General features: G+C 51.7%; 1 protein-coding gene across 1 annotated transcript in view; it reads right to left on the reverse strand.

The window, feature by feature from the left end:
* The window catches only part of CFAP46 (cilia and flagella associated protein 46), a 115371-nt gene that overhangs the window by 43543 nt on the left and 47409 nt on the right, over nucleotides 1-24419 (reverse strand). Inside the window, exons 26-36 of the mRNA XM_004374988.1 lie at nucleotides 23355-23493; nucleotides 21489-21672; nucleotides 14493-14661; nucleotides 13457-13653; nucleotides 12066-12240; nucleotides 11191-11366; nucleotides 6201-6349; nucleotides 4971-5069; nucleotides 3192-3324; nucleotides 2029-2175; nucleotides 98-298 (exon numbers count right to left, since the gene is read on the reverse strand). Coding sequence (XP_004375045.1) covers nucleotides 98-298; nucleotides 2029-2175; nucleotides 3192-3324; nucleotides 4971-5069; nucleotides 6201-6349; nucleotides 11191-11366; nucleotides 12066-12240; nucleotides 13457-13653; nucleotides 14493-14661; nucleotides 21489-21672; nucleotides 23355-23493 — 1769 coding nt within the window. The remainder of the gene's footprint in view (nucleotides 1-97; nucleotides 299-2028; nucleotides 2176-3191; nucleotides 3325-4970; nucleotides 5070-6200; nucleotides 6350-11190; nucleotides 11367-12065; nucleotides 12241-13456; nucleotides 13654-14492; nucleotides 14662-21488; nucleotides 21673-23354; nucleotides 23494-24419) is intronic.

Below are 24419 nucleotides of genomic sequence, written 5' to 3' on the forward strand. Positions count from 1 at the left end.
GTCCCACCCGCACGGGCCCCTCCTCGCCCGCGTGTGTCCCACCCGCACGGGCCCCTCCTCGCCCGCGTGTGTCCCACCCGCACGGGCCCCTCCTCACCCGCGTGTGTCTCGCCCCATTTTCTAAGGACAGGATTGTCTCTGCCAGCGTCAGGGTGGAGTGGTACCAAAAGTCCTCACTCCCGCCCAGGCGCTGGGCCCTCTCAATCATTTTCTCAGCCTGTCCGTAGTTATTTTCCTTATTTGCCAGCTGAGCTAGAAGGTACCAGCACTTTGATTCTGCACAAGGGTCATCAAGCTCCTACAAAAGATATACAGAGGGGGACACTCACACACGTACACATATATACACATGCAGGCACATATATACATGCACACACATCCACACATGTGCACACGTACATACACATTCACACACATACACAGGTACAATGCATATATAAACCTGCACACATATGTATACACAGTACACACATGTACGCACACATGCGTACACATAGTGCACACATGTACATGTACACATATGCACACATTCACACATACGTACCTACACATATGTACACACACAAATATATAACCAAAACCAAACCCACTGCTATTGAGTCAATTCTGACTCATAGTGACCCTGAAGGACAGGGTAGAACTGCCCATAGGGTTTCCAAAGCTGTAAATCTTTACAGAAGCAGACTGCCACATCTTTCTCCTCTGGAGTGGCTGGTGGGTTCAAACTGTGACCTTTTGGTTAGCAGCTGAGCATGTTAACCACTGTGCCACCATGGCTCCTCATACACACTCACACACACATATACACATTTACACAAGTACATACATATATACACATACATACGTGTACACAACATACACACATATACGTATCCATGTACATATTTACACATATATTTATACACAGATATACACAAACACACACATATACACATATACAAACACACACATATATGCACACACAGCAGTACATACATATACATGCACACATATACATACATACTTGCATACACACATATGTACACACATACATACACACATATACATATGCACACATACATACACATATACACAGATATGCACACACATACACACATGCATACACACATGCACACACACATATACATGTACATACACACAAGCACACACATACACACATATACACATACATGCACATGCATACACGTATGCACATATACACAGACACACATACATCTATACGTACACACATACACATATACACAGACATACATGCACACACCTACACACATACACATATACACGGACATACATGCACACACATGCACACACCTACACACACACACATATACACGGACATGCACATGCATACACATATGCACACGTACCAAGATACACTCGTACATACACACATGCGCACACACACACACATACAGGTCAGGTTTGTTGTCGACCTCTTCGGTAGCACATGAACTATTTATAACGGACGTTCCCAGATGAGCACAAAAGTGAGCGGCCAGCTTGATGGGCCCCACGGCCTGTCCCCAGCCCCACAGTCACCTCCGCGCATCCTGCACTCTCACCCACGCATGGTTTCAAAGCAAACCTCAAACCTCGACTCTACGGACTGCTATCTTTCGTTGCTGTTGTCTTTTTCTCCGACACCCAATCACCTCTTGGGGGTCAGAGGGGCCCTGCAGATGGCCGTTGGAGTCGGGACACGTGCTCTGGCCAGCACACCTTACGCTATCCCCTTGCCTTCGTGGTTCGTGGCATTTGGAGGCAGTGGGCTGGGCGATGCCTTCTGCGCCCTTTGAGGTCTGCGGCCCTCCTGACGCTCTTGCAGGGATTCTGTTAGAGGCTCACCCACACTTGGCGGGCCCTCCCGAGCGTCAGGCCTTCAGCAGGAGTGGAGGGGCAGGGAGCAGGGCAGCGCCCTGCCGCTGCAGGGCCTGGGGGGCCGGGAGGATCAGACTGGGGACTGCCCAGAGAGGGAGTGGGTGGGTGGTGGGGCCACCGAGGGGCCGTGGACAAGGGGCGGCTTCCCACCTGGAAGGCCAGGCGCGCCTCGGCAAGGAGCAGCCTTGCCGGCTGCTGCAGATCCATCTCCAGGAGCACCTCCGCCTTGAGGGTCCACAGGAGGGGGAAGGATGCCCCGTCCAGGCCTTTCCCAGTCTCACTGTTCACCTTCAGTATCTGCAAGACACGAAGACCCCAACGCCTTGTCTCTCGGGCGACGGGTGACGGAAGCTGCCTTTAGCAGGAGCTGCATCTGTACCGAAGCCCTCAGCCCACACTGGGGAGCGGCTTCCGAGGGCGCTGAGGCGCCCCAGACCTCGTGCCCTCACACGCATGCAGGCACATGTGCACCTCTGTTCCAGCGTCCCCGTCCCCGTTTTCCTGACAAACTTCTGTGCGCACCTTGACATGTCTCTTCTCACCCACCACCTCCCACCTGACCAGCCCACTTTGGCTTCGTCAGAACCGGTTCCAGGGCTGGCTCCCTGGGTCCTCCGTGACCCTCCATTGGATAATAGAGCTGGTCCCACCGCGCTCAGCCAGCAGCTCCCACTGACTCCTAAGCTGGGACCCCGGCATGGGCTCCCTCCTGACCCTGTGTCAGCAGCACCCTGGCCGGGGGGACACACCAGCGCACCTGTGATGCAGCGGCCCTGGGTGGCAGTCACACCTTGAGCCCAAAGGGAGCAACGCCATGGTACTCCTGCCACCACCCACCACCTAGCTCATACACAGGGATCTGAATCTCTGGTGGAGACAAAGGTCCTTTTATTAGAGTGGAGCTGCTCTTGCTTCGGAGCATGGCTGTGGCTGGGATGGTGACTTCACAACTGGCAAACCCGTGCAGAGGGTCCCGTGGTCTCGAGGGAGCCAGTGAATGGGCAGTCAGGAGGCCACAGGGGCCGCTCTCTGGCTTCGGGGCTGCACCCTGCCCGGTGCCACCTCCGCCCCGGGAGCCCCTGCTCTCCTGCACCCTTCTTCGCTGGACTGCTGCTGCGTGGGCCCTGGACAAACACCCACGGAGTCTGCTGTGCATGTGAATCCCATCTTCTTGGAAGACGCCCAGGACCTCTCAGGAGGGACGTGTCATGCATTTCTGGTTTCCCACCAACCCAAGATTTTGGCTACACTGCACAGAGGACAAACACATCTGGCTCACTGGCCAGCTCTGGCCTTCCGGCACTGCTCCTCACCTTGTCCTTGGCCACCAGGGGTCTGATGGCTTCTGGCTGTGCTGGGGCCATCAGCTCGGTCAGCACCGGCAGGCTGTCCTCCAGCAGGGGCTCCTTGTTTTTCTCTTTTTTCAAGGCGATCTCTTTTCTGCAGCTGATGTAAGTGAAAAAGACAACACACAGCAGAAGAAATACAACAACCACCATGTACGTAAAAATGTCCAGCTTCATAGCAATCAAAGAAATACAAGTTAAGGCAGCTATGAGAAGCTATTATTCACAAAAAAGTGCTTACAAAGATTAAAAAACTCCCATAATGTGGCAGCACAGAGGACCCCAGTTACTCCTGCAGCCCATCTTCCCCCCAACTGCAGGCTCCTGCTTCCAGCTTCTGCTGACCAGTGTCAATGCACTTCTCAAAGGGGGTGCTTCCAGGGAGGCCCGCCTGCTGCCTGCCGCCTGCCCCATCTCCCTGCCTCCTGCCTGCCCCCTGCCCCCTGCATCCTGCCCACCTGCCCACCGCCTCCTGCCCACCTGCCCACCCACCTCCCTGCCTCCTGCCTGCCCCCTGCCCCCTGCCCCCTGCATCCTGGCCCACCCACCTCCCTGCCTCCTGCCTGCCCGCCTGCTTGCCCATAGGGGTCCCTCCATCTCAGAAAGGCAAGGCCTCCTTCTGAGCTCTGGCCAGTCCACTTCCCACCACTCTCTGGCCACACCCTGGCCTTAGGCTGCTGGCTCCACCTGGGCCCCCTCCCTGTCCCCACTGCTCCGCACAGCCCGGCTCCAGGTGGTCCTGAGAAAAGGGAAGCATGGTCACCCCACTTCAACCCTCTAGCGCTCACCCTGCAACAGGAGCCAGGCAAGGCTCCCCCCACGCCTACCCTGCCCAACCTCTCAGCCTACTGCCCTCCCCCACCTCCCCACCCTCTGCTCTGAGCAAGGCCCCCTTTCTCTCCTGCTCAGGCCTCTGACCCCCCTGGGTGTCCTGCCCATGCCCCTCCCCATCCTCCACCACGTTCAGACTTCCCTGACCACTGGCTGGAGCGTTTATATGCAACAACCCCCCACCCCCCGCTGGGCCCCCAGGCTCTGGGCTGAGGGTCCTCCCAACGCCCCACTATCCAGCATGGCAAGGCTTCTAGGAGACTCAGTGGAGCGGCAGGGCTGCTTCTGGTGACCCCAAAGGCTCTGTGCCTCCCCACACCTGCCCAGGGGCTTAGGTGGGGCATGGAGGGGACCCACAGGCCCTCCTGACCACACAGAGGTGGGTGGAGGTATTTGGAGGTGGGGGCCTGACTGCAGCAGGTAGGTGGGTAGGCAGAGCCCTGGGAGAAAGGCTCGTGGGAGGACCTAGCCCTGCCTGGCTTGGGGTTACCTTCCGGCTGCCCCTGACCGCACCTCTCAGCAGCGGGCCACAGAACCCATCTTTTGACCAGACGCCCGTTCCTTGAGTGAAACAGTGAGGGTGGCTCTGGCACTCGGACGGCACACGGGTGCACGCCAGCTCCCAAGGGCACTTCCGTGCACATGCCCTGTCCGTGCTCGGCAGAGGGGTACATGGCCTGCCCAGGACACCCCACCGTACGAGAAGCCTCCCTCCCATCCCTTTCTGAGCTGGGAGCAGACGGCACCGTGGAGCCGAGTGGTCAGCGGACAAAGCCCGTGGTCCACTAACTTGCTTTACTTCAGGGCACGCTGTCCCAGTTCCTAGCTCAGCGTGCCAGTGGGCCGATCACTCATCTTTATAGGCCTGCTTTAAGCTAAACCACAGAGGCCCGCGCGGTGTCACAGCAAACACACCTCGCCTGCTCCATCTCGCCGATGTACGTCTGCCCAACCACTTCCTCGTGGTAGGTGGCTGCTTCTCTCAGCTTCAAATCGTGACACACTTGTGCAAGTCTAAGAGGAATTTACGTGTTATGGAGCAGAGAGTAAGCCAGAAAATGAAACTGTGGGAATTGTTTCAGCATACGGTGTAAAAATTGGCAAACTTCAAAAATAAATGTACAATTTGGTTATATTTTTAATGATTTTTTTAAGCTACGTGAAATTACTAGAAAAGACAGATGGCTCTGACAAATCTCAGATAGAAATTTTAAAATCATTTACTCATGTATTTATTTAATACATTTGTATTGTCTCAGAGTCACCATCAGAGGTAAGGATCAGGCACAGCTGGTGGGGCTCTGGCCCCCTCATCTCAACTTCAAGCAGACAAGCTCTGATATGATACTTTTAAAACAACTTTATTTTGAAATGATTTCAGGTTTACAGAAAAATTGCACTAACACTATAAAGAATTCTCACACATTCTTCACTCAGTTTCCCTGGTTGTGAACACCTTACCACATTCACTTTACCGTTCTCCCCTCCTCTCTCCACACATGTGTGCACACACACCCACACTCACTTCATCATTCTCTCCCTGTCCTCTCCACACGTGTGTGTACACGCACATTTACTTTATCATTCTCTCCCCCTCCTCTCCACACGTGTGTGCATGCACGCACACACGCGTACACACGCACACATATTTTTTCTAAACTATTTGCAGGTGAGTTGAGACATCATGCCCCTTTACTCCTAAACACTTCAGTGTGCACTTCCCAAAAACAAGGACACTCTCTTAATAACAAAAGTACAATTATTAAGATCAGGTAGAAGATCCAAAATAAAAATATCATTTTAAAAATATTCAATTATTTTGATTTGTTTGACTTTACAAATTTTAGAGACTATTATTTACACATATAGTCAACTACACTACTAATTTTAAAAAAGGCTGTTTGCTCTTATATTGCTTTGAGGACATTTTCAATCATCTAGCACTTAAATGTTTTCCAGTCTCCCTGGTGGCACACTGGTTAAGAGCTTGGCTGCTAACCAAAAGGTCAGCAGTTCGAATCCGCCAGCTGTTCCTTGGAAACCGTATCGGGCAGTTCTAGTCTGTCCTACAGGGTCCCTATGAGTCAGAATCGACTCGACAGCAACGGGTTTGGTTTGGTTTTGAAATCAGGCAGCTGTACTGACCTGAGGTGGTAGAGGTCTGCAAGGCTCTTGCTTTCCACCACGGAGTCCGCGATGAGTACACCCAACTGAAGAACTGGGATCGTGAGCTCATGAAGGAACATCTCCTTCAGGGCATTGACCAAGTGGTCCAGGTAATATAAACTGTAGGTCTGCATAAACACACAACCGACACGTAAGGTCAGAGAATGGGGAGGAATGTGAGCCCATTAGCTTCTGGGTCTTTTTGCAAAGAACTCTATCCTTCACAGGGTAAGCACAGTGCCAGGCACACAACACGTGCTCAACTGTGTTTGCAGAAAACTAGTCCATTATCGAGAGAAATTACAGAAGACCTAAATGAACGAAGAGATGCATCACATTCGTGAATTGGAAGACTCAATACTGTTCTCTGTCAGTTTTTTTTTTTTAGATGAAACTTGACAAGCTGATTTTAAAATACATATGGAAACACAATGCAGAATGCAAAGACTAGCCAAGACCTTCTTGAAGAGCAATGTGGTGGGACTTTCTCTACAACACTCAAGGTTATAAAGCTACAGTAATTAAGACCGTGAGATGTTGGTGCTGGGATAGACAATTAAACCAATGGAACAGCCCAGAAACACTTGATTCATGACAAATGGGGCGCTGCAAAGAAGAGGGGCCAAGTGACTTTTTCAATCAATGGTGGTGGGACAATTGGATCTCCTTATTTAAAAACACAAAGTTGATCCCGTATCTCACACCACACACACAAATCAACTTCAGGTAGATTGTAGATTTAAATCTTAAAGGTAAAACTATGAAGCTTTTGGAAAAATAATCTAATATCTCCATGACTTTTGAGAAGAAAACCTTTCTCTTTTTTAACTGAACACACAGAAAAGCCCTAATCACGAAGGAAAAGATTAATAAGTTTCATTACATTAAAATTAAGAATCTCTAATCATTAAGTAAGGAAGACTGAAGAAGAAATGATGCCTTTGAATCATGATGTTGGCAAAGAATATTGAATATACCATGGACTATGTGATGGTTAAGATTGTATGTCAACTTGGCTAGACCATTATTCTCCGTGTTTTAGCAGTTGTATAATGTTGTGATCACCCCCATGATGGAATCTGCTGAGTGGTACTGGCGGAGGCAGGGCCTGTGGCAGCTCACCACCCTCTCAGCTTCATCTCTCTGCCTTCTGCCGGTTACCTTCTGCCTGCTCGCCTTGCCAAGGTTTTTGGCTTGTTCCAGACTCAGCAGCTGCCTCTTGTTGTCTCACCTCCGGTTCGTGGGACTTGAGCTAGCAGCTTACCTGTTGATCTTGGAATTCGTCGAACTTCTCAGCCTGTGAGCAAGAGTCTGGTTCCCTGACCTGCTGACCTTGGGTTCGCCAGCCCCTGCAGCTACGTGAATCAGGAGAAACCTTGTGGTCTTGTCTGCTGATCTTGGAATTCATTGACCTCCACAGCCTATGAGCGGGAGCTCCTCTCCGACCTGCTGACCTTGGGTTCACCAGCTTCTGCAGCTACGTGAACTGGGAGGGGCCTCTACCCTGATTTGTAGACTTGGGACGTTTTAGCCTCTACAATTGTGCAAGCTATTTCCTTGATATAAATCTCTCTGCATATATATTTATATGCTTTACTGGTTTTCTTCTCTAGAGAACCCAGCCTAAGACATTTGGTACCAGGAGTGGGGTGCCTCCAGGTACTTATCAGTGGAGCTAGGCTTGCCAACCCACGGAGCAAGCTAGCTGAGTGGCTGTGTGCATGACGTTTCCTGGTGGAGTGGGGTGCCTCTGGGCACTTATTGGTGGAGCTACCTAGCTTTGGAACACTTGCGCCAGCAGGGCAGATGTGGGCATGAGGCCTGAGGAGCCAAGAGGCCAATCAACCAGAAAACAAGCTGAAGAGACAAGGGACACAAGCTGACCTGCCTCGGTCTCAAAAGGTATGGCCATGACCTCAGGGGTTTCAAAGGGTGGAGCCATAGCCTCTGGTGTTTCTAAGCGTGGAGTTGTCACTCCGATGGACTAAGAGAATGGTGTTCCTAAAGCCAAGGGAGCAGAGTTGCTGTTCCAGTGGGCCTGGAAGGCGGAGCTGAAGCCCAGGGCTGAGGGGCTTCCATTCAAAATCCAGAGACTGTGGCCAATGCCTAGAGTCTGGAGGTCAGGGCTATTGTATAAATTGTCTCAGAGAACAGAGAATTATTTTCAAAGCCTTGAGGGCTAATGTAGTGTGTTCTGCTGACTTGTTCGGTGACTGTTATCCTTTCTTTCTCGCCAGTTTCTCCCATTTGTAATGGAAATGTCTAGCTTGTGCCTGTTCTGCCATTGTACCTTTGGAAGCAGATAACTTGTATTTTAGATTTCACAGATAAAGAGGAATTTTTGGATTTTGGACTTGGAGTTAAGACTTTTGGTATGATATGATGGGGTGAATATGTTTTCCATGTTGCAAGGATGTGATTTTTGGGGGGCCAAAGGGTGGGATGTCATGGATTGAATTATGTCCCCCCAAAAAATGTGTGTGTCAGTTTGGCTGGGCCATGATTCCTGGTACTGTGTGATTTTCCTGTGTGTTGTAACTCCTGCCTCTATGATGTTAATGAGGGAGGATGGGTGGCAGTTGTGTTAGTAAGGCAGGACTCAGTCTACAAGATTGGATGGTGTACTGAGGCAATCCTTTGAGATATAAAAGACAGAAGTGAGCAGAGAGACGGGGAACTTCATACCATCAAGAAAGCAGTGCCGGGAGAAAAGTGCATCCTTTGAACCAGGGTCCCTGTGCAGAGAAGCTCCTAGCCGGGGGGAACACTGAAGAGAAGAAGACCGACAGAGAGAAAAAGCCTTTCCCTGGAGCTGATGCCCTGAATTTGGACTTTTAGCCTACTTTAACTGTGAGGAAATAAACTTCTCTTGGTTAAAACCATCCACTTGTGGTATTTCTGTTATAGCAGCACTAGATGACTAAGACAGACTGCCAAAAGAACAAACAAATCTGTCTTGGAAAAAGTACAGCCAGAATGCTCCTTAGAAGCAAGGATGGTGAGACTATGTCTCACATACTTTGGACATGTTATCAGGAGGGATCAGTCCCTGGAGAAGGACACCATGTTTGGTAAAGTAAAGGGTCAGTAAAAAAGAAGAAGACCCTCAACGAGATGGATTGACGCAGTGGTGCAACCATGGGCTCAAGCATAGCAATGATTGTGAGGATGGTGCAGGACCAAGCAGTTTGTCGTTCTGTTGTACATAGGGTCGCTATGAGTTGGAACCGACTCGACAACACCTAACAACAACAACAATTCATTAAAAGACCCCATTATGAGAGTTAAGAGGCAAGCAACGAAGTAGAAGAAGATGGTTTGCTATTCATATAATCGTTACAGCGTTCCTGTCAGAATATATAAAGAATTTCCTCCAATCGATAAGGAAAAGACAGAAAGTTTAATACAATGTGGGCACAGGATTTGAACAGACGCGTTGCAGAAGACAACATCCCAATAGCCAGTGAGCATGTGAAAAGGTGTTCAACCCCACTGTAATCAGGCAAGTGTCCATTTAAAGCAGTGTGCTCCCACCAGAACGGCCAGAACTAAAAAGCTGAACAACAACACTAGCTTGGCGAAGATGTGGGGCAGTGGGAGCTCTCACTCGCTGAAGGTGGTAATGGAAACTGGTACAACTCCTTTGGAAGTCAGTTTGTCAACATCCCTGGGTGGCACAAACTGTTTCCACTTGTCTACTAACTGAAAGGTTGGCGGTTTGAACCCACCCAGGGATGCCGTGGAAGAAAGGCCTGTCGATCTGCTTCTGTAAAGATCACAGCCAAGAAAACCTATGGAGCAGTTCTGCTGTAACATGTGGGGTCGCCATGAGTTGGCATTGGCTCGACGGCAATGGGTTTTACTATAGTTGAGGAAATACATATTCTATGATCCAGAAATTTTACTGCTGGGCCTATACTCCAAACACATGGGCGTGCGGGTACCAGGGTACGTGTACACACATACTCATAGCAGCTTTGTTTGTAACAGCCAAGAACTGGAAGCAACCCAGACGTCCAGTGGTGACTGCCCATCCGCAGGTGAATGGGTGAACAAAGTTCGGTCCTTTTGTGCAAGGCAATACTCGACCGCAATGAACGAACTGTACACAAAGGTGAACATGGTGAATCCCACAAACATGATGCGTGAAAGAAGTCAAGCTCTAAAGATTATGTGCTGAATGATTCCATTTGTATAAAGCTCAACAACAGGCAGGATGAATAATGGCCCCAAAGATCAGATCCTAATCTCTGTAACCTGTGAACGTAACCTTATATGTCTAAAAAAGATGTGATTAGATAAGAATCTCAAGATGAGAGGATTATCCTGGATCAACCAGCTGGGCCCAAAATTCAATCACGAGAGTCCTCATAAGAGAGAGGAAGAGCGAGATTTCACACACACAAGAGAAGGAGGCCACGTGAAGATGGAAGCAGAGATGAGTGATTCGGCCATAAGCCGAAGAATGCCTGGGGCTACCGGAAGCTGGAAGAGGCAAAGCAGGATCCGCCTCTAGAGCTTTGGGAGAGAGTGTGGTCCTTGATTTCTGCTCTGGGACACTGTTGCAGACTTCTGGCCCCCAGCACTGTGAGAGAATAAACTTATGCTGCTTTAAGCCACTGAGTTTGGGATGATTAGTTACAGCGGCAATGGGAAACGAACTCACAGGACTGAAGTGTTGCATTTAGGCACGTGTTCTTGGGGATGAATGCGGAAGAAAAGGCAGTGCTTCCCTCTGGTGTTGGCCGACCAGCGTTGTCAGGGGAGAAAGAGCGTGGCAGTGGGGAAGGGGCTGTGGGCCCCGGGGTGGACAAAGCCTGGGTGATGACACAATGTGCCCCTCCTTAGTCATGCGTGTGCTCCCCCCTGGGCTGTATTTCAGTACAGAATGTGTTCTGGAGGCAGCTACCAACCGAGACGACACGACGCTGGGCCACCACAGCCCCGCGGTTCCTTCGGGTCCACTTACGGGCTTCTGGATGCTCGATGGGTTGACAGTGAAGTCGCTCCTGTCCTGCTTAAATAGTGCCATGATCTCCTCGGGGCAGGAGTAGGAAGCCCACTCCTCCACACTGGTGGGCAGAGCCTCAGGTCGTTTGCCGGGAACAGGGGTTTGAGACTGTGAAGGCGAGAATTTGAGATCTACTTTAACAAGTGGGGCTAGGAACTGTGTCCACACAGTCAGCTACATGGGGGCCAGCCTCAGGAAGACACATTCTTGGGGCGCTGAGGGGAGTCTCGCTCCCCGCAGCCCTGGCCCCACACGACAGCTGCCCTCCCTGGATCACGGCAGCCAAGTTGGTTTTACTTTTGAAGCCCTGGACGCCTACTGCCCCCTGCACAGGGTGCTCTGCATCCAGTCTACATGGGTGCCCAAATCTAGAATGCCTTGCTGGCAGGCGGGTGCCTCAGGAGCAGGGCTCTGCAGCACCTCGGCCCCGTACGTGGTGCTCACTGGGCACAGGATGCGTAAGTGCACAGCACTCCCGCCAGAGCCCAGGGTGGGTGTTGGTTCTGAATGCTGTGTGGACACGCGGCTTCCTCAGCCAGCCCAGCAGCTACTACTCCAGGGTAGAGATGCGGTGTGCACCCAGGGCTCCCACCTGCTCTTCTCCTGCCCCAGAGATGTCTCCATCCCTAAAGCATATTCAAGGCCAAGGCCGTGCCTGTGCACCCAGGGCAGAAGACTGTGTGAGGTCACTTCTCCAGCGGCGAGGGCCACCTCCTTCACGGCCAACTCCACTTGACATGTGAGGACCTGCCCTGGCCTGAGTCTGTGCCCTGTCCCCCGCCCTGCTGCTGGGACACCGAGCCAAGGCTGCCAGGACAGGTGGCCACATGCACCACCCACTCGTGGTACCTGCTTGGTGTCCTTGCTCTTCTCCTTCTCTTTGCCTTTCTCCTTCTCCTTCTTCTCTTTGCTTTTTTCTTTCTCCTTTTTTGGTAATAACAAAGGTGAACTACTTGCAGCTAGAGTTTTGCTTTCTGAAATTGAGTTTCCTGCTGTTAACAAGGAAATCTGAAAGAAAGACAAAGTAAAGAGAGAAGGAAAGAAAGAGAGAGAGAAAGAGGCCCTAACTTGCAACCCTAGATGCAGACACAGGCCCAGCTTCCGGCTGCACATCGTGAGCTGGTGCACTGCATCCACAGGCCCTCAGGGACACTCGTGCCCACAGTCACACACCATCACTTCATCTGTCCACCTGGTCAAGGCAGTGACGCCCAGCCCGGAGTGGGGTGCAGCGGTAGGGGGCAAAGGCTGGGGGAGGGGTTCAGGAGGAGGCGGGGCCGGCTTGGCTTGGACATTGGAGGTGCAGGAGGTTCCCCTGCAAAGGGGTCAGGAAGAGGAGGGAGCTGGGGGCTGGTCAGGAGTCAAGGGCGGCCTCGTCTCTTCTGGTGTGTAATGCTGGTGAGACAGCCAAGCAGGGGGAGAGCACTGAGGCTGATGGAGGAAAATGTGCTCACATTGTGAAGGTCCCGAAACTGGAAGGACTCTGCTCTCTTTAATTGGCAGCTATGTTTCCCAAAGGAGGCTCTAGAATGACTGTTATGGATTGAATTGTGTCCTCCAAAATGTGTATCAACTTGGCTAGCCCATGATTCCCAGTATTGTGTGGCAGTCCGCCATTTTGTGATCTGATGTGATTATTCTATGTGTTGTAAATCCTAATCTCTGCCTGTGATTAATGAAGCAAGATGAGGTTATGTTCAAGACGATTACAGTGGGATGTACCACCCTTACTCAGGTCACAGCCCTGATGTGATGTAAGGGGAGTTTCCCTGGGGTGTGGCCTGTATCACCTTCTATCTTACAAGAGATAAAAGGAGAGAGAAGCCAGCAGAGAGAGAGGGACCTCATACCACCAAGAAAGAAGCTCCGGGAGTGGAGCATGTCCTTTGGACCTGAGGTCCCTGCACTGAGAAACTCCTAGACCAGGGGAAGATTGATGACAAGGATCTTCCCCCAGAGCTGACAAACAGAGAAAGCCTGCCCCTGTAGCTGGCGCCCTGAATTTGGTCTTCTAGCCTCCTAGACTGTGAGAGAATAAATTTGTTTGTTAAAGCCACCCACTTGTGGTACTTCTGTTATAACAGCACCAGATGACTAAGACAATGGCCAACATGATGGTGCTTCTCAAAGAAGGCTCTAGAATGACCTCTGGTTGGTGGAGTGTGGGTTTCAGGGTGGCATGGGTCTCGCGTGCCCCCCAGCCTTGGCGACTGGCCAGTCTCACCTGCCAGATGTGCCTGACGAAGGTGTACGCTGTCAGGCAGCAGTCCTGGTACTGGGGTGAGCTCGGGGACAAGACCAGCGCCAGCAGGATGTGGGCGCAGGCCAGCGCATCCAGCTGCCTCACGTCCCTGAGGCTCTCCAAGGATGCTGTCCCCGCCTCCACCATCGCTGGAGGGGTGTCTGACCCCTCCAGGGCTGCTTGAAGGGGTGTGTGCTCCTCTGAGAACAGGGGTGCAGCTGTGAGCATGCTGGCAAGTGGTAGACCCCCCGTTCACCCCTGCCAGCAAGTCGTCACTGGGGCTGTTGAGGGCCTGCAGATGCCTTGGTGCCCTCAGTGCCCTTGTGTCGGAGGGGACAGTGCCCAGTGCCTACCACCCCTCTTGGCTGGGCCCCTATTCCAGGGCCCATTGTGGGAAGTCTGTGCTCTGGACGCTGGGGCCCATCAGGGCAGGTGTCCCCTCTCAGCCTGCCGCCCCCCCAAGGAGGTCCCCACAGGCATGGCTGTGGGGTCCCCTCTAGCCTCAGCGTCCTGTCGTCTACTCCCAAGTGCTGCCCCCGAGGCAGGGCCCCCTGGGTGCCCCAGAGACCCCATGCCTGCTGTGCCCAGACCCACCATACTAGAAGCCTTGGTTGGGCCTGGGCAGTGTGGCTCCTAAAACTCCCGATGATTCCGGATAATTCCAGAGAGTTGTCTGGGCTGCCCCCTCCCCAGCACCTTTGGGCTTAGCAGACCCCCACCTCAGCCTAAACCATAGCACCCCCATCCCACCAGCTGTCATGAGTGGGGTCTGAGAGTTGGCACTGGGAGAACTGAGCAATGAGCGCTGACACCATTAGGTACCGGGACCAGCGTGCGTCGGGCCCTCTGCCACAGGATCAGCCCAGCTGGAGTGGTTCCAACACTGACTCGGCCTTTTACACTGATGGTGCAATGGCTGGGTGGGGGCACTAGGGGAACAGACCTGTTGGGAGCCCACCTCATCCCCAGGGCTGACGAGGGACGCGAGGACCGTGACAGTACTGCAGCCGGAGGGGACTTTCCTCACCTCCTGGCTGGTCGGCCCTGCGGGGGTGCTGCATGGCCAGCAGGATCTCGATGGCCCATGTGAGGTGGAAGAGCACGTCCTCTAGAGGGCACTGCTGGTAGTACAGCCACTCACCTAGCTCCAGGATGTAGTCCACCTTCTGCCACGCACTCTCGGGTTTCTTGGGGATCAAGAACAGGGACTGAGGTTCGGTTCCTGACAAGTCAGCATCCTGAGAAACTAGTGCTGGAGATTTGGTTTCTGGGATGCGCTGGCTGTTAGCTAGCTTGCCGGCGGTGCCGGCTCCTGTCACCCCTGCTGTGACGGGACAGCCTGGTCACGATGAGCAGGGCTGCGTCAGGTTCCTCAAGACCTTCTGGGGTGTGTTGTTGCTTGCTTTCCTATGCCGCATGTAGAGGACATCCCTTTGCCCTGCCGCTCCTGCCGTCCCTCGGGCTGCCTCGCCGGCAGGCCCCCTGAGCGGGTCCCCAGCGAGTCTGCTCCCATTGCAACTTGCGCTCTTACCTGCACATTTAGGTTGGCCCCTGCCCTCCCCCGTGGGATGTATATTCTAGCGGGGGGCTCAGGAGGAAGCAAGCAGCAGAAGGAACAAATTCAGAGCACTGCTCGTTGCCACGGTGCACAAGCAGAGGGCTGAGTGCATAGGGCTGGGCGCTGGGTGGCAGGGCGGGTGGGACCTGCCCAGGAGAACAGATGAGGACGTCACCACGGGGAGGGGCATTGGGTGAGAGCCCTCAGGCACTGATCCTGCTAGGGCTGGGCCAAGGCTGAGTCTGCTGAGGTCAAAGAGCTCAGGGCCCCAGGGAGGATGGGCCAAGGCTGAGCCTGCTGAGGTCAAAGAGCTCAGGGCCTTGGGTAGGACGAGCCAAAGCTGAGTATGCTGAGGTCAAAGGGCTCAGGTCCTAGGGCAAAGCAGCCCTGTCAGGACCTGAGACCTGGATCCTGAGTTGGGCAAGGGTTTCTCAGATATGAGACCAGGAGCACAAGCAACAAAAAATCAGAATCCATCAAAAGTAAAATCTTTTGTTCTGCAAATGATATCATCAAGAAAGTGAAAAAGTTATTTGAAAAGATAACCCGCAGAAGGGGAGAAAAGAGTATCCAGAATATATAAAGAATTCCTACAACTCAGGGGACCTCATACCATCAAGAAAGCTGTGCTGGGAGCAGAGCGCGTCCTTTGGACCGGGGTCCCTGCACAAAGAAGCTCCTAGTCCAGGGGAACACTGAAGAGAAGAAGGCCAACAGAGAGAAAAAGCCTTCCCCTGGATCTGACGCCCTGAATTTGGACTTTAGCCTACTTTGACTGTGAGGAAATAAACTTCTCTTCATTAAAACCATCCATTTGTGGTATTTCTGTTATAGCAGCACTAGATGACTAAGACAGCATCTATACAAAACCAACAGCCAACATCATTCTCAATGGAGAGAGTCTGAAAACATTCCCCTTGAGAACAGGAATAAGACAAGGATGCCCTTTATCACCACTTCTATTTAATATTGTGCTGAAATTCCTAGCTAGAGCAATAAGACAAGAAAAAAAAAAAATAAAGGGCATCCAAATTGGTAAGGAAGAAGTAAAACTATCCCTATTTGCAGATGACAATGATACTATATATAGAGAACCCAACAGACTCCACAAGAAAACTACTGGAACTCATAGAAAGATTCAGCAGAGGAGCAGGATACAAGATAAACATACAAAAATCAGTTGGATTCCTATACACCAATAAAGAGAACAATGAAAAGGAAATAAGGAAAGCAATACCATTTATAATAGTCCCCCCAAAAATAGAATACTTCAGCATAAATCTAACCAGGGATATAAAAGACCTATATAAAGGAAACTATAAAACACTATTGCAAGAAACCAAAAGAAATCTACATAAATGGAAAAACATACCATGTTCATGGATAGGCAGACTCAACATTGTGAAAATGTCAATTCTACCCAAAGCAACCTACAAATACAATGCAATCTCGATCCAAATACCAACAGCATTCTTTAATGAGATGGAAAAACTAATCATTAACTTTATATGGAAAGGGAAGAGGCCCCGGATAAGTAAAGCACTATTGAAGAAGAATAAAGTAGGAGGACTCGCACTACCGGACCTCAGAACCTACTGTACAGCTACAGTAGTCAAAACAGCCTGGTACTGGTACAATGACAGACACATTGACCAATGAAACAGAATTGAGAACCCAGATGTAAATCCATCCACCTATGGTCACCTGATCTTGGACAAAGGCCCAAAGTCCATTAAATGGGGGGAAAAGACAGTCTTTTAAACAAATGGTGCTGGCAAAACTGGATGTGCATCTGTGAATAAGTAAAACAGGACCCATACAGCACATCATACACAAAAACTAATTCAAAATGGATCAAAGACCTAAGTATAAAACCAAAAGTTATAAAGATCGTAGAAGAAACAATAGGATCAACGCTAGAAGCCATAATACACGGCATAAGTAGGATACAAACCATAATCAACAATACACAAACATCAGAAGATAAACTAGGTAACTGAAATATTCTAAAATTAAACACCTATGCTTATCAAAAGACTTCACCAAAAGAGTAGAAAGAAAACCTACAGACTGGGAAAAAATTTTTGGCTATGACAAATCTGACAAAGGTCTAATCTCTAAAATCTATAGGAAAATACAACACCTCTACAACAAAAAGATAAATAATCAAATTAAAAAAATGGGCAAAGGATAGGAACAGACACTTCACCAAAGAAAACATTCAAACAGCTAACAGACACACGAGGAAATGCTCACGATCACTAGCCATCAGAGAATGTAAATCGAAACTACAGTGAGATACCATCTCACCCTGACATTACTTGCACGAATCAAAAAAGAAAATAACATGTGTTGGAGAGGCTGTGTGGAGATTGGAACTCTTATGCACTGCTGGTGGCAATGTAAAATGGTATAATCATTTTGGAAAACAATATGGCGCTTCCAGCAATCCCACTCCTAGGAATATATCCTAGAGAAATAAGAGCCGTCACACGAATAGACATATGCACAACCATGTTCATTGCAGCATTATTCACAATAGCAAAAAAAATGGAAACAACCTAAGTCCTCATCAGCAGATGAATGGAAAAAACGAACTATGGTACATACACACCATGGAATGCTACACAACGATAAAGAACAATGATGAATCTGGGAAACATCTCACAACGTGGATGAATCTGGAGGGCGTTATGCTGAGTGAAATAAATCAATCACAAAAGGGCAAATACTGTAGAAGACCACTATTACAAAAACTCATGAAAAAGTTTACACACAGAAAGAAATAATCTTTGATGGTTAAGAGGAAGGAGAGGGGTGGGGAGGGAAAAACACTAACTAGTTGATAAGTGGTAACTTCGGTGAAGGGTAAGACAGTACACAATACTGAGGAAGTCACCACAACTTGACCAAGGCAAGGTCACGGAAGCTTCAAAGACACATCCAAACTCCCTGAGGGACTGAATTACTGGGCTGAGGGCTGGAGACTATGGTCTTGGGGGACATTTAGCTCAACTGGCATAACATAGTTTATAAAGAAACTGTTCTATGTCTTACTTTGGTGAGTAGCATCTGGGGTCTTAAAAGCTTGTGAGCGGCCACCTAAGATACTCCACTGGTCCCACACTGTCGGGAGCAAGGGAGAATGAAGAAAACCAAAGACACGAGGGAAAAATTAGTCCAAAGGACTAAAGGACCACAACTACCACAGTCTCCACCAGACTGAGTCCAGCACAACTAGATGGTGCCCGGCTACCACCAGTGACTGCTCTGACAGGGATCACAATAGAGGGTCCCGGACAGAGCTGGAGAAAAATGTAGAACAAAATTCTAACTCACAAAAAAAGATAAGACTTACTGGTCTGACAGAGACTGGAGAAACCCTGAGAGTTATGACCCCTAGGCACCCTTTTAACTTAGTCCTGAAGTCACTCCTGAGGTTCACCCTTCAGCCAAAGATTAGACAGGCCCATAGAACAATAATAATTGTAGCTCACACCAGCCCAGGGGCAAGGACGAGAAGGCAGGAGAGGACAGGAAAGCTGGACGAATGGAAATGGAGAACCCAAGGTCGAGAAGGGGAGAATGTTGAACACATCACGGGGTTGGCAACCAATGTCACAAAACGATTTGTATTGTTCAATGAGAAACTAATTTGTTCTGTAAGTCTTCATCTAAAGCACATAAAACAACAACAAAAAAGCCTTGGAGTTAACAGCTTCCTAAGAACAAGAGCCAACTACTGAACTGCGACTGAAGAGAGCAGCCAGCTGGGCCAACGATGCGCCCGCCGCCCTAAATAGACACATCCTTAGATAAAGTCTGACACCTTATTTGGGAAGACGCCTCCTAAGTCAGTGTTGATTTTACTGTATCTGGATGGAGAAAGGGCACATCTAGGCTTTGGAAATGTGAAGCTAAAAGTGGGCATCAGTCAGGGTTGTCATCACCTTATGTATCAAAATTGAGACTGTGCTGATGTCATTCTTGACTACACGAGTCAGAGCATAATAAACTTGAAAATTGCTAGACCAAAAAAAAAGAATTCCTACAACTCAAAGTCAAACAACCCAATCAACAGTAGGCAAAAACTTGAGCAGACACTTCTCCAAAAAGTTGTATAAATGGCCAACAAGCACGTGAAAAGATACCCAACATCATTAGTCATCAGGGAAATGCAAATCGAAACCATGTGGACGGCTATGATAAAAATGATGGAAAATGACAAGTGTTGGCTACAATGTGGAGAAAATAGGATCCTCCTACATTGCTGGTGGCGATGTGAAATGGAAAACAGTCTGGCCATTCCCCAAAAAGTTAACCCTAGAGTTACCATGTGACCCAGCAAGTCACTCCTACGCATACAACCAAGAGAAGTAAAAACACGTGGCTACATGAAAACCTGTGCACGAATGTTCATAGCAACGTTGTTGACGACAGCCCCAAAGTGGAAACAACCCAAATGTCCATCGACAGACGATGGATAAACAAAATGTGGTCCATCCACACAACGGAATATTCTTCAGCCATAAACAAGGAACGATGGATGAATCTTGGAAACATCATGCTAAGTGCAAGAAGCCAGACACAAAAGATCACATATTGTTTGATCTCGTGTATGAAGTGTCCACAGTAGCCAAGTCCCTAGAGACAGAAAACACATCAGTGGTTGTCAGGAGCTTGGGGGCTGAGGAGTGGTGGCAGATGCCCTTGCTTTGTATTTTGAGGTGATGAAGAGGTTCTAATGTTGGTTGTGGCGATGGCCGTACAACCCTGTGAATTCACTAAAAACCACATCGTCCACCTGAGACAATGGGAAGAAGGGACTGGGTTCTGCAGCATAGGGTGCCAGCCGAGTGCTGTCCCTGTTGGCAGGCCCTGGCCCAGGCAGCCCAGGCACCTCTGTCCTCACTCACGAGCTGGCCGTCCTGGTCCCTTTGGTCACTGCCTGACCCTGTGAACCCTGGCCAGGCTATCGCAAGGGAGGACTCGACCTCTGGTTATAGGAAGCTGGTGCAGGGGCCCCCAGGACATACTAGCCCCAGGTCAGGGGGTGGCACCTCACCCCCACTGAGATCCACCAAGAGCCGCTGAGACCCTGGGAGACCTGCCGAGACCTGCCAAGACCCGCTGAGACCCGCCAAGACCTGCAGAGATCCACCAAGACCCGCCGAGACCTGCCGAGACCCCCCGAGACCCGCCGAGACCTGCCGAGACCCCCCGAGACCCCCCGAGACCCGCCGAGACCTGCAGAGACCCGCCAAGACCCCCAGACAGCCATCGAGAGCTGCCAACCAGGCTCTGGGTGCCCGTGGTACCCTGGCCTCTGCACTGCCCTGGTGGAGGACTCCCACAGCACCTGGCAGGGCTGGACTCCTGACCAACCCACCCCTGCCCCTACCCCCAGGGATGTCCCTGACCCTGGAGCAGCCCAAGGCCACTCAGCACCTGGCAAACCTCCTGTTCAAGAGATGCCTATGCCGCTGAAGACATCCACTAAAGGCCCCTGGCTTTCAGCTTGGGGAACCGTGGACTGTTTTAGTCCCTGGAGAGCAAGTATGGCCTTCTCATCCTTAGGTCAGGCCCATGGGCTCTGGTGTCCACCAACGGCCAGCGTGTCCCCCAGAACCCCACATGCCAGCCCCCATGCACGGAGCAGAAGGTCTGTCTTGTCCACAGGTTCTTGGGGGTGGGAAGAGGGAGCGGCTGCACACCGCCCGGCAAATATCCCCATGCCCTGCTCCCTCTGCAGCCGCCACCCAGGTCTGCACCTCTGCCCCCCTTGGGCCCTCCGGAGAGGCCCTGGCGTTTCTGCTGGGGTTTTACCCACTCTCCCTGGCCCCCACACGCCGACATAGGCTGCCTGGCGCACACAAGGACCCCACTCCCCTCCAGGCTGACCAACTCGTTATCAAGAGAGACTTGCTTCGGGCTAGCCCCGTGTGTGTGCTCTGTCTGCTAGCAGAAGCCTCCCTAATGGCCCTCCCATGCCTCCCCAATCGTCTCCGCAGTGAATAGCTCGAAGCCACCAAGGCCCCCACCTGCAGAGGCCCCCAGCTGCAGGGCTCCCACCTGCAGAGGCCCCCAGCTGCAGGGCCCCCACCTGCAGAGGCCCCCAGCTGCAGGGCCCCCACCTGCAGAGGCCCCCAGCTGCAGGGCCCCCCCCTGCAGAGGCCCCCCCCTGCAGGACCTCCCCTGCAGAGGCCCCCACCTGCAGGGCCCCCACCTGCAGAGGCCCCCACCTGCAGAGGCCCCCACCTGCAGAGGCCCCCAGCTGCAGAGGCCCCACCTGCAGGGCCCCCCCCTGCAGAGGCCCCCACCTGCAGGGCCCCCCCCTGCAGAGGCCCCCACCTGCAGCGCCCCCCCTGCAGAGGCCCCCACCTGCAGGGCCCCCCCCGCAGAGGCCCCCACCTGCAGGGCCCCCACCTGCAGGGCCCCCCCCGCAGAGGCCCCCACCTGCAGGGCCTGGATTGCGTTGTGGTAGCACCTCAGCTCCCCGTAGACGCTCTTGGAGTTCAGTGCCAGGCGGTGCCACATGTGCGCCAGGTAGTCCTCACTCTCATCTTTGAACTTCTGTATCTCCATTGAGAAGTTCTGGCCCAGCTTGGCCTTCACAATCACCATGTGCTTGAAAATCAAGCTAAGGAAAATCCAAAGACATCAGTGCTCACACTGAACGAAAACACAGAGAACACACACTTCATTAAATCATCTGTCCATTTTCCTACTTACAAAGATAAAGCAAAGAGGCACCTGAGTGAGTTAGTGGTTTTATGTTGAGTTTTAAATGCCCTTTCTTCTTTTTGCGGAATTCTTGCTGGGGAAATAAAGTCCTTCGGTGGGAATGGAATTGTGGGTGGATTTGTTTAAAAACCACACGTCTAACTGTGTGTAATAATAAAGAACCTCTAATTCTGAGCAAGTACGAGAAGTGAGCACTTCTAATCCTAAGCAAGTGGAGAAGTCAGGTTTGTGCTTAGCTTTCTTTTGTAGCATGAACCCCCGGGGACAGGCTCTCGGGAGGATCCTGGGCCCCCAGGCCTCCCTTCTGCTGGTATCGTGCATGCGTGCGTGTGCGTGCATGTGTGTGTGTGCATGTGTGCATGCATGTGTGTGTACGCTTGTGTGTGAATGTGTGCGTGTGTGTGCGTGCATGCGTGTACATGTACGCATGCATATGTGTAAGTGTGTGCACGTGTGTACATGCATGTGTATGTGTGCGTGCGTGAGTGCGTGCAGTCCTGCCGAGAGGGCTGTGGCTTCATGTGCCCTGTCAGCAGGCAAACTGCTCCCCCCTCCAGTACCATCCGGGGTGTGTGGCGATGATGCTGTGTTTGCGGAAATGTTTTCTCTCCTTGGTTTATATCTAGACAGTGTTTCTCAAAGTGTGACCCACAGCACCTGCATCAGAATCATGTGGGAAGCTTGTTAAAATGAAGATTTCGGGGTCCTTCCCCCACCTGCTGAATGGAACCCTACTCAGGGATGCCTCTGCTCAGGCATGTTTGAGAACAGCTGGTCCAAACTGCATTGGGAGAGCGTGTGTGTGTGTGTGTGAGAGTGTGTGAATGTGTGCAAGCACTGTGAGCACATCTGTGTGAGTGTATATGGATGTGTAGCAGAGCATGTCTGTGTATGAGGGTGTGTGAGCATGTGTGAGTGTGTGTGACAGCATGTCTGTATGGGTGTGTATGTATGTGTATGTGAAACCAGGCCTGTGTATGAGTGTGTGAAAGCATGTGGGCGTATGTGTGAGCATGCCAGGATATGAATGTGTGTGAGCATGTGTGAGTTTGTGTGAGTGTGTCAGCATGTGTAAGCATGCGTGAGCATGAGTGTGCATGAGCATGTATGAGTGTCAGCATGTGTATGAGCATGTGTGAGCATGTGTGAGCTTGTGTGTGTCAGCATGTGCAGCATGTGTGTGTGAGCATGTGAGTGTGTGTGAGCGTGTATGAGTGTGTGTGAGCATGCCTAGGTATGAGTGTGTGAGCATGTGAGTGTGTGAGTGTGTGAGCGTGTATGAAGGCATGTGAGCATGTGAGTGTGTGTGGGTGTGTATGAGCGTGTGGGAGTGTGGGAGTGGTATCTGTGTGAGCGTGTGTGAGTGTGAGAGTGGTATCTGCGTGAGGGTGTCAGTGCCTGTGTGTGCACAGGCATGCTCTGGGAGGTCTGTGGCAGGAAGGCGAAGGCACAGGATTCATCATTTGGGGTTAGCGCCCACTGGGGTGTGGAAGGACGAGAGGCTCCAGCTTTTCTCTGGGAAGGGGCGCTGCGGAGGGGTGACGGGTGCTCGGGGAAAGGCACTGGGGGGGCACTCACAGGCGGTGGGGCGTCCGCGGCAGCACCTGCATGGCCTCGTCCAGCACCTTGAGGCCGCCCTCCCAGTCGTCCTGGTCAGCATAGCTGTGGAACAGCAGGCCGTAGAGCGCCACCCGTAGCGTGAGGTCCTCCTCGGCCCCTGAGGGGACAGTGTGTGAGGGGCGGGCGGTGCCTGACTCCGCTCCCACACGCTGCGCATCCTAGGACCTGCTTGACCCCCGGCAGAAGCCCCTCCCTTGCCGATGGCACCCTCTGACCTTCCCGGGGACTGATCCCAGGCCATGGCCGTCAGATTCCAACTGTTGCTGACAAGCGCCCTCAAGGCGAGGGCTTCCCTTGCAGGGCCTGACGGGGAGTGTGAACACCACAGGCAGTGGGACCCCCTCTCCAGTGGGCCGGTTGGCGTGAGCCTGCCCCTGCAACGTAACTGTGTGGACTTGCCTGTGACTGACAAGCGGGGCTCAGGCTTCGCTCTCAGAGCTGTGTGACTGAGGGTCGGGGAGGAGGTGCCTACGTGCCCAGGGACACCACAGTGACAGCCAGGGCGCGCAGGAGCTCCTAAAGCTCATCCCCACTGCGGACGGAGCAGGACACAAGCCAGTGATGGACACACTCAGGGACGGACTGCCCATCAAGCTTGGTACACACCAGCTTACCTCTGCCTGTTTACTCATCTGTGGCGCACAATTCACCACAAATGTGGTGAAACAATGTGAGATTGTGCACTACGGACTGGTGAGTAAACACAAGTATGCTCGTGCGTACCTGCTTACCGGTTATCTGCCCTGGACACTCGGCACTTGACCACACATTGCCAGCCAAGGTGTACATGCACTGCCGATAATATAGTGGATATCTTTTAGATTTGCTATGAAGGCTATCGTTAAGGACAAATTTGTGCTGTGTTTATCACAGGCACACACATAGAATTGCATTCGACCACCCGTCTGTCAGTCTGTAGTACTGTGGGGGCTCACACGCCCACCTGTGTGCACCGCTCTCTGCTGTCTCTACACGCCCACCTGTGTGCACAGCTGTCTGTCTCTACACACCCACCTGTGTGCA

The sequence above is a fragment of the Trichechus manatus genome, unplaced genomic scaffold, assembly GCF_000243295.1.
Source record: "Trichechus manatus latirostris isolate Lorelei unplaced genomic scaffold, TriManLat1.0 scaffold00031, whole genome shotgun sequence".
NCBI classification, from domain to species: Eukaryota; Metazoa; Chordata; class Mammalia; order Sirenia; family Trichechidae; genus Trichechus; species Trichechus manatus.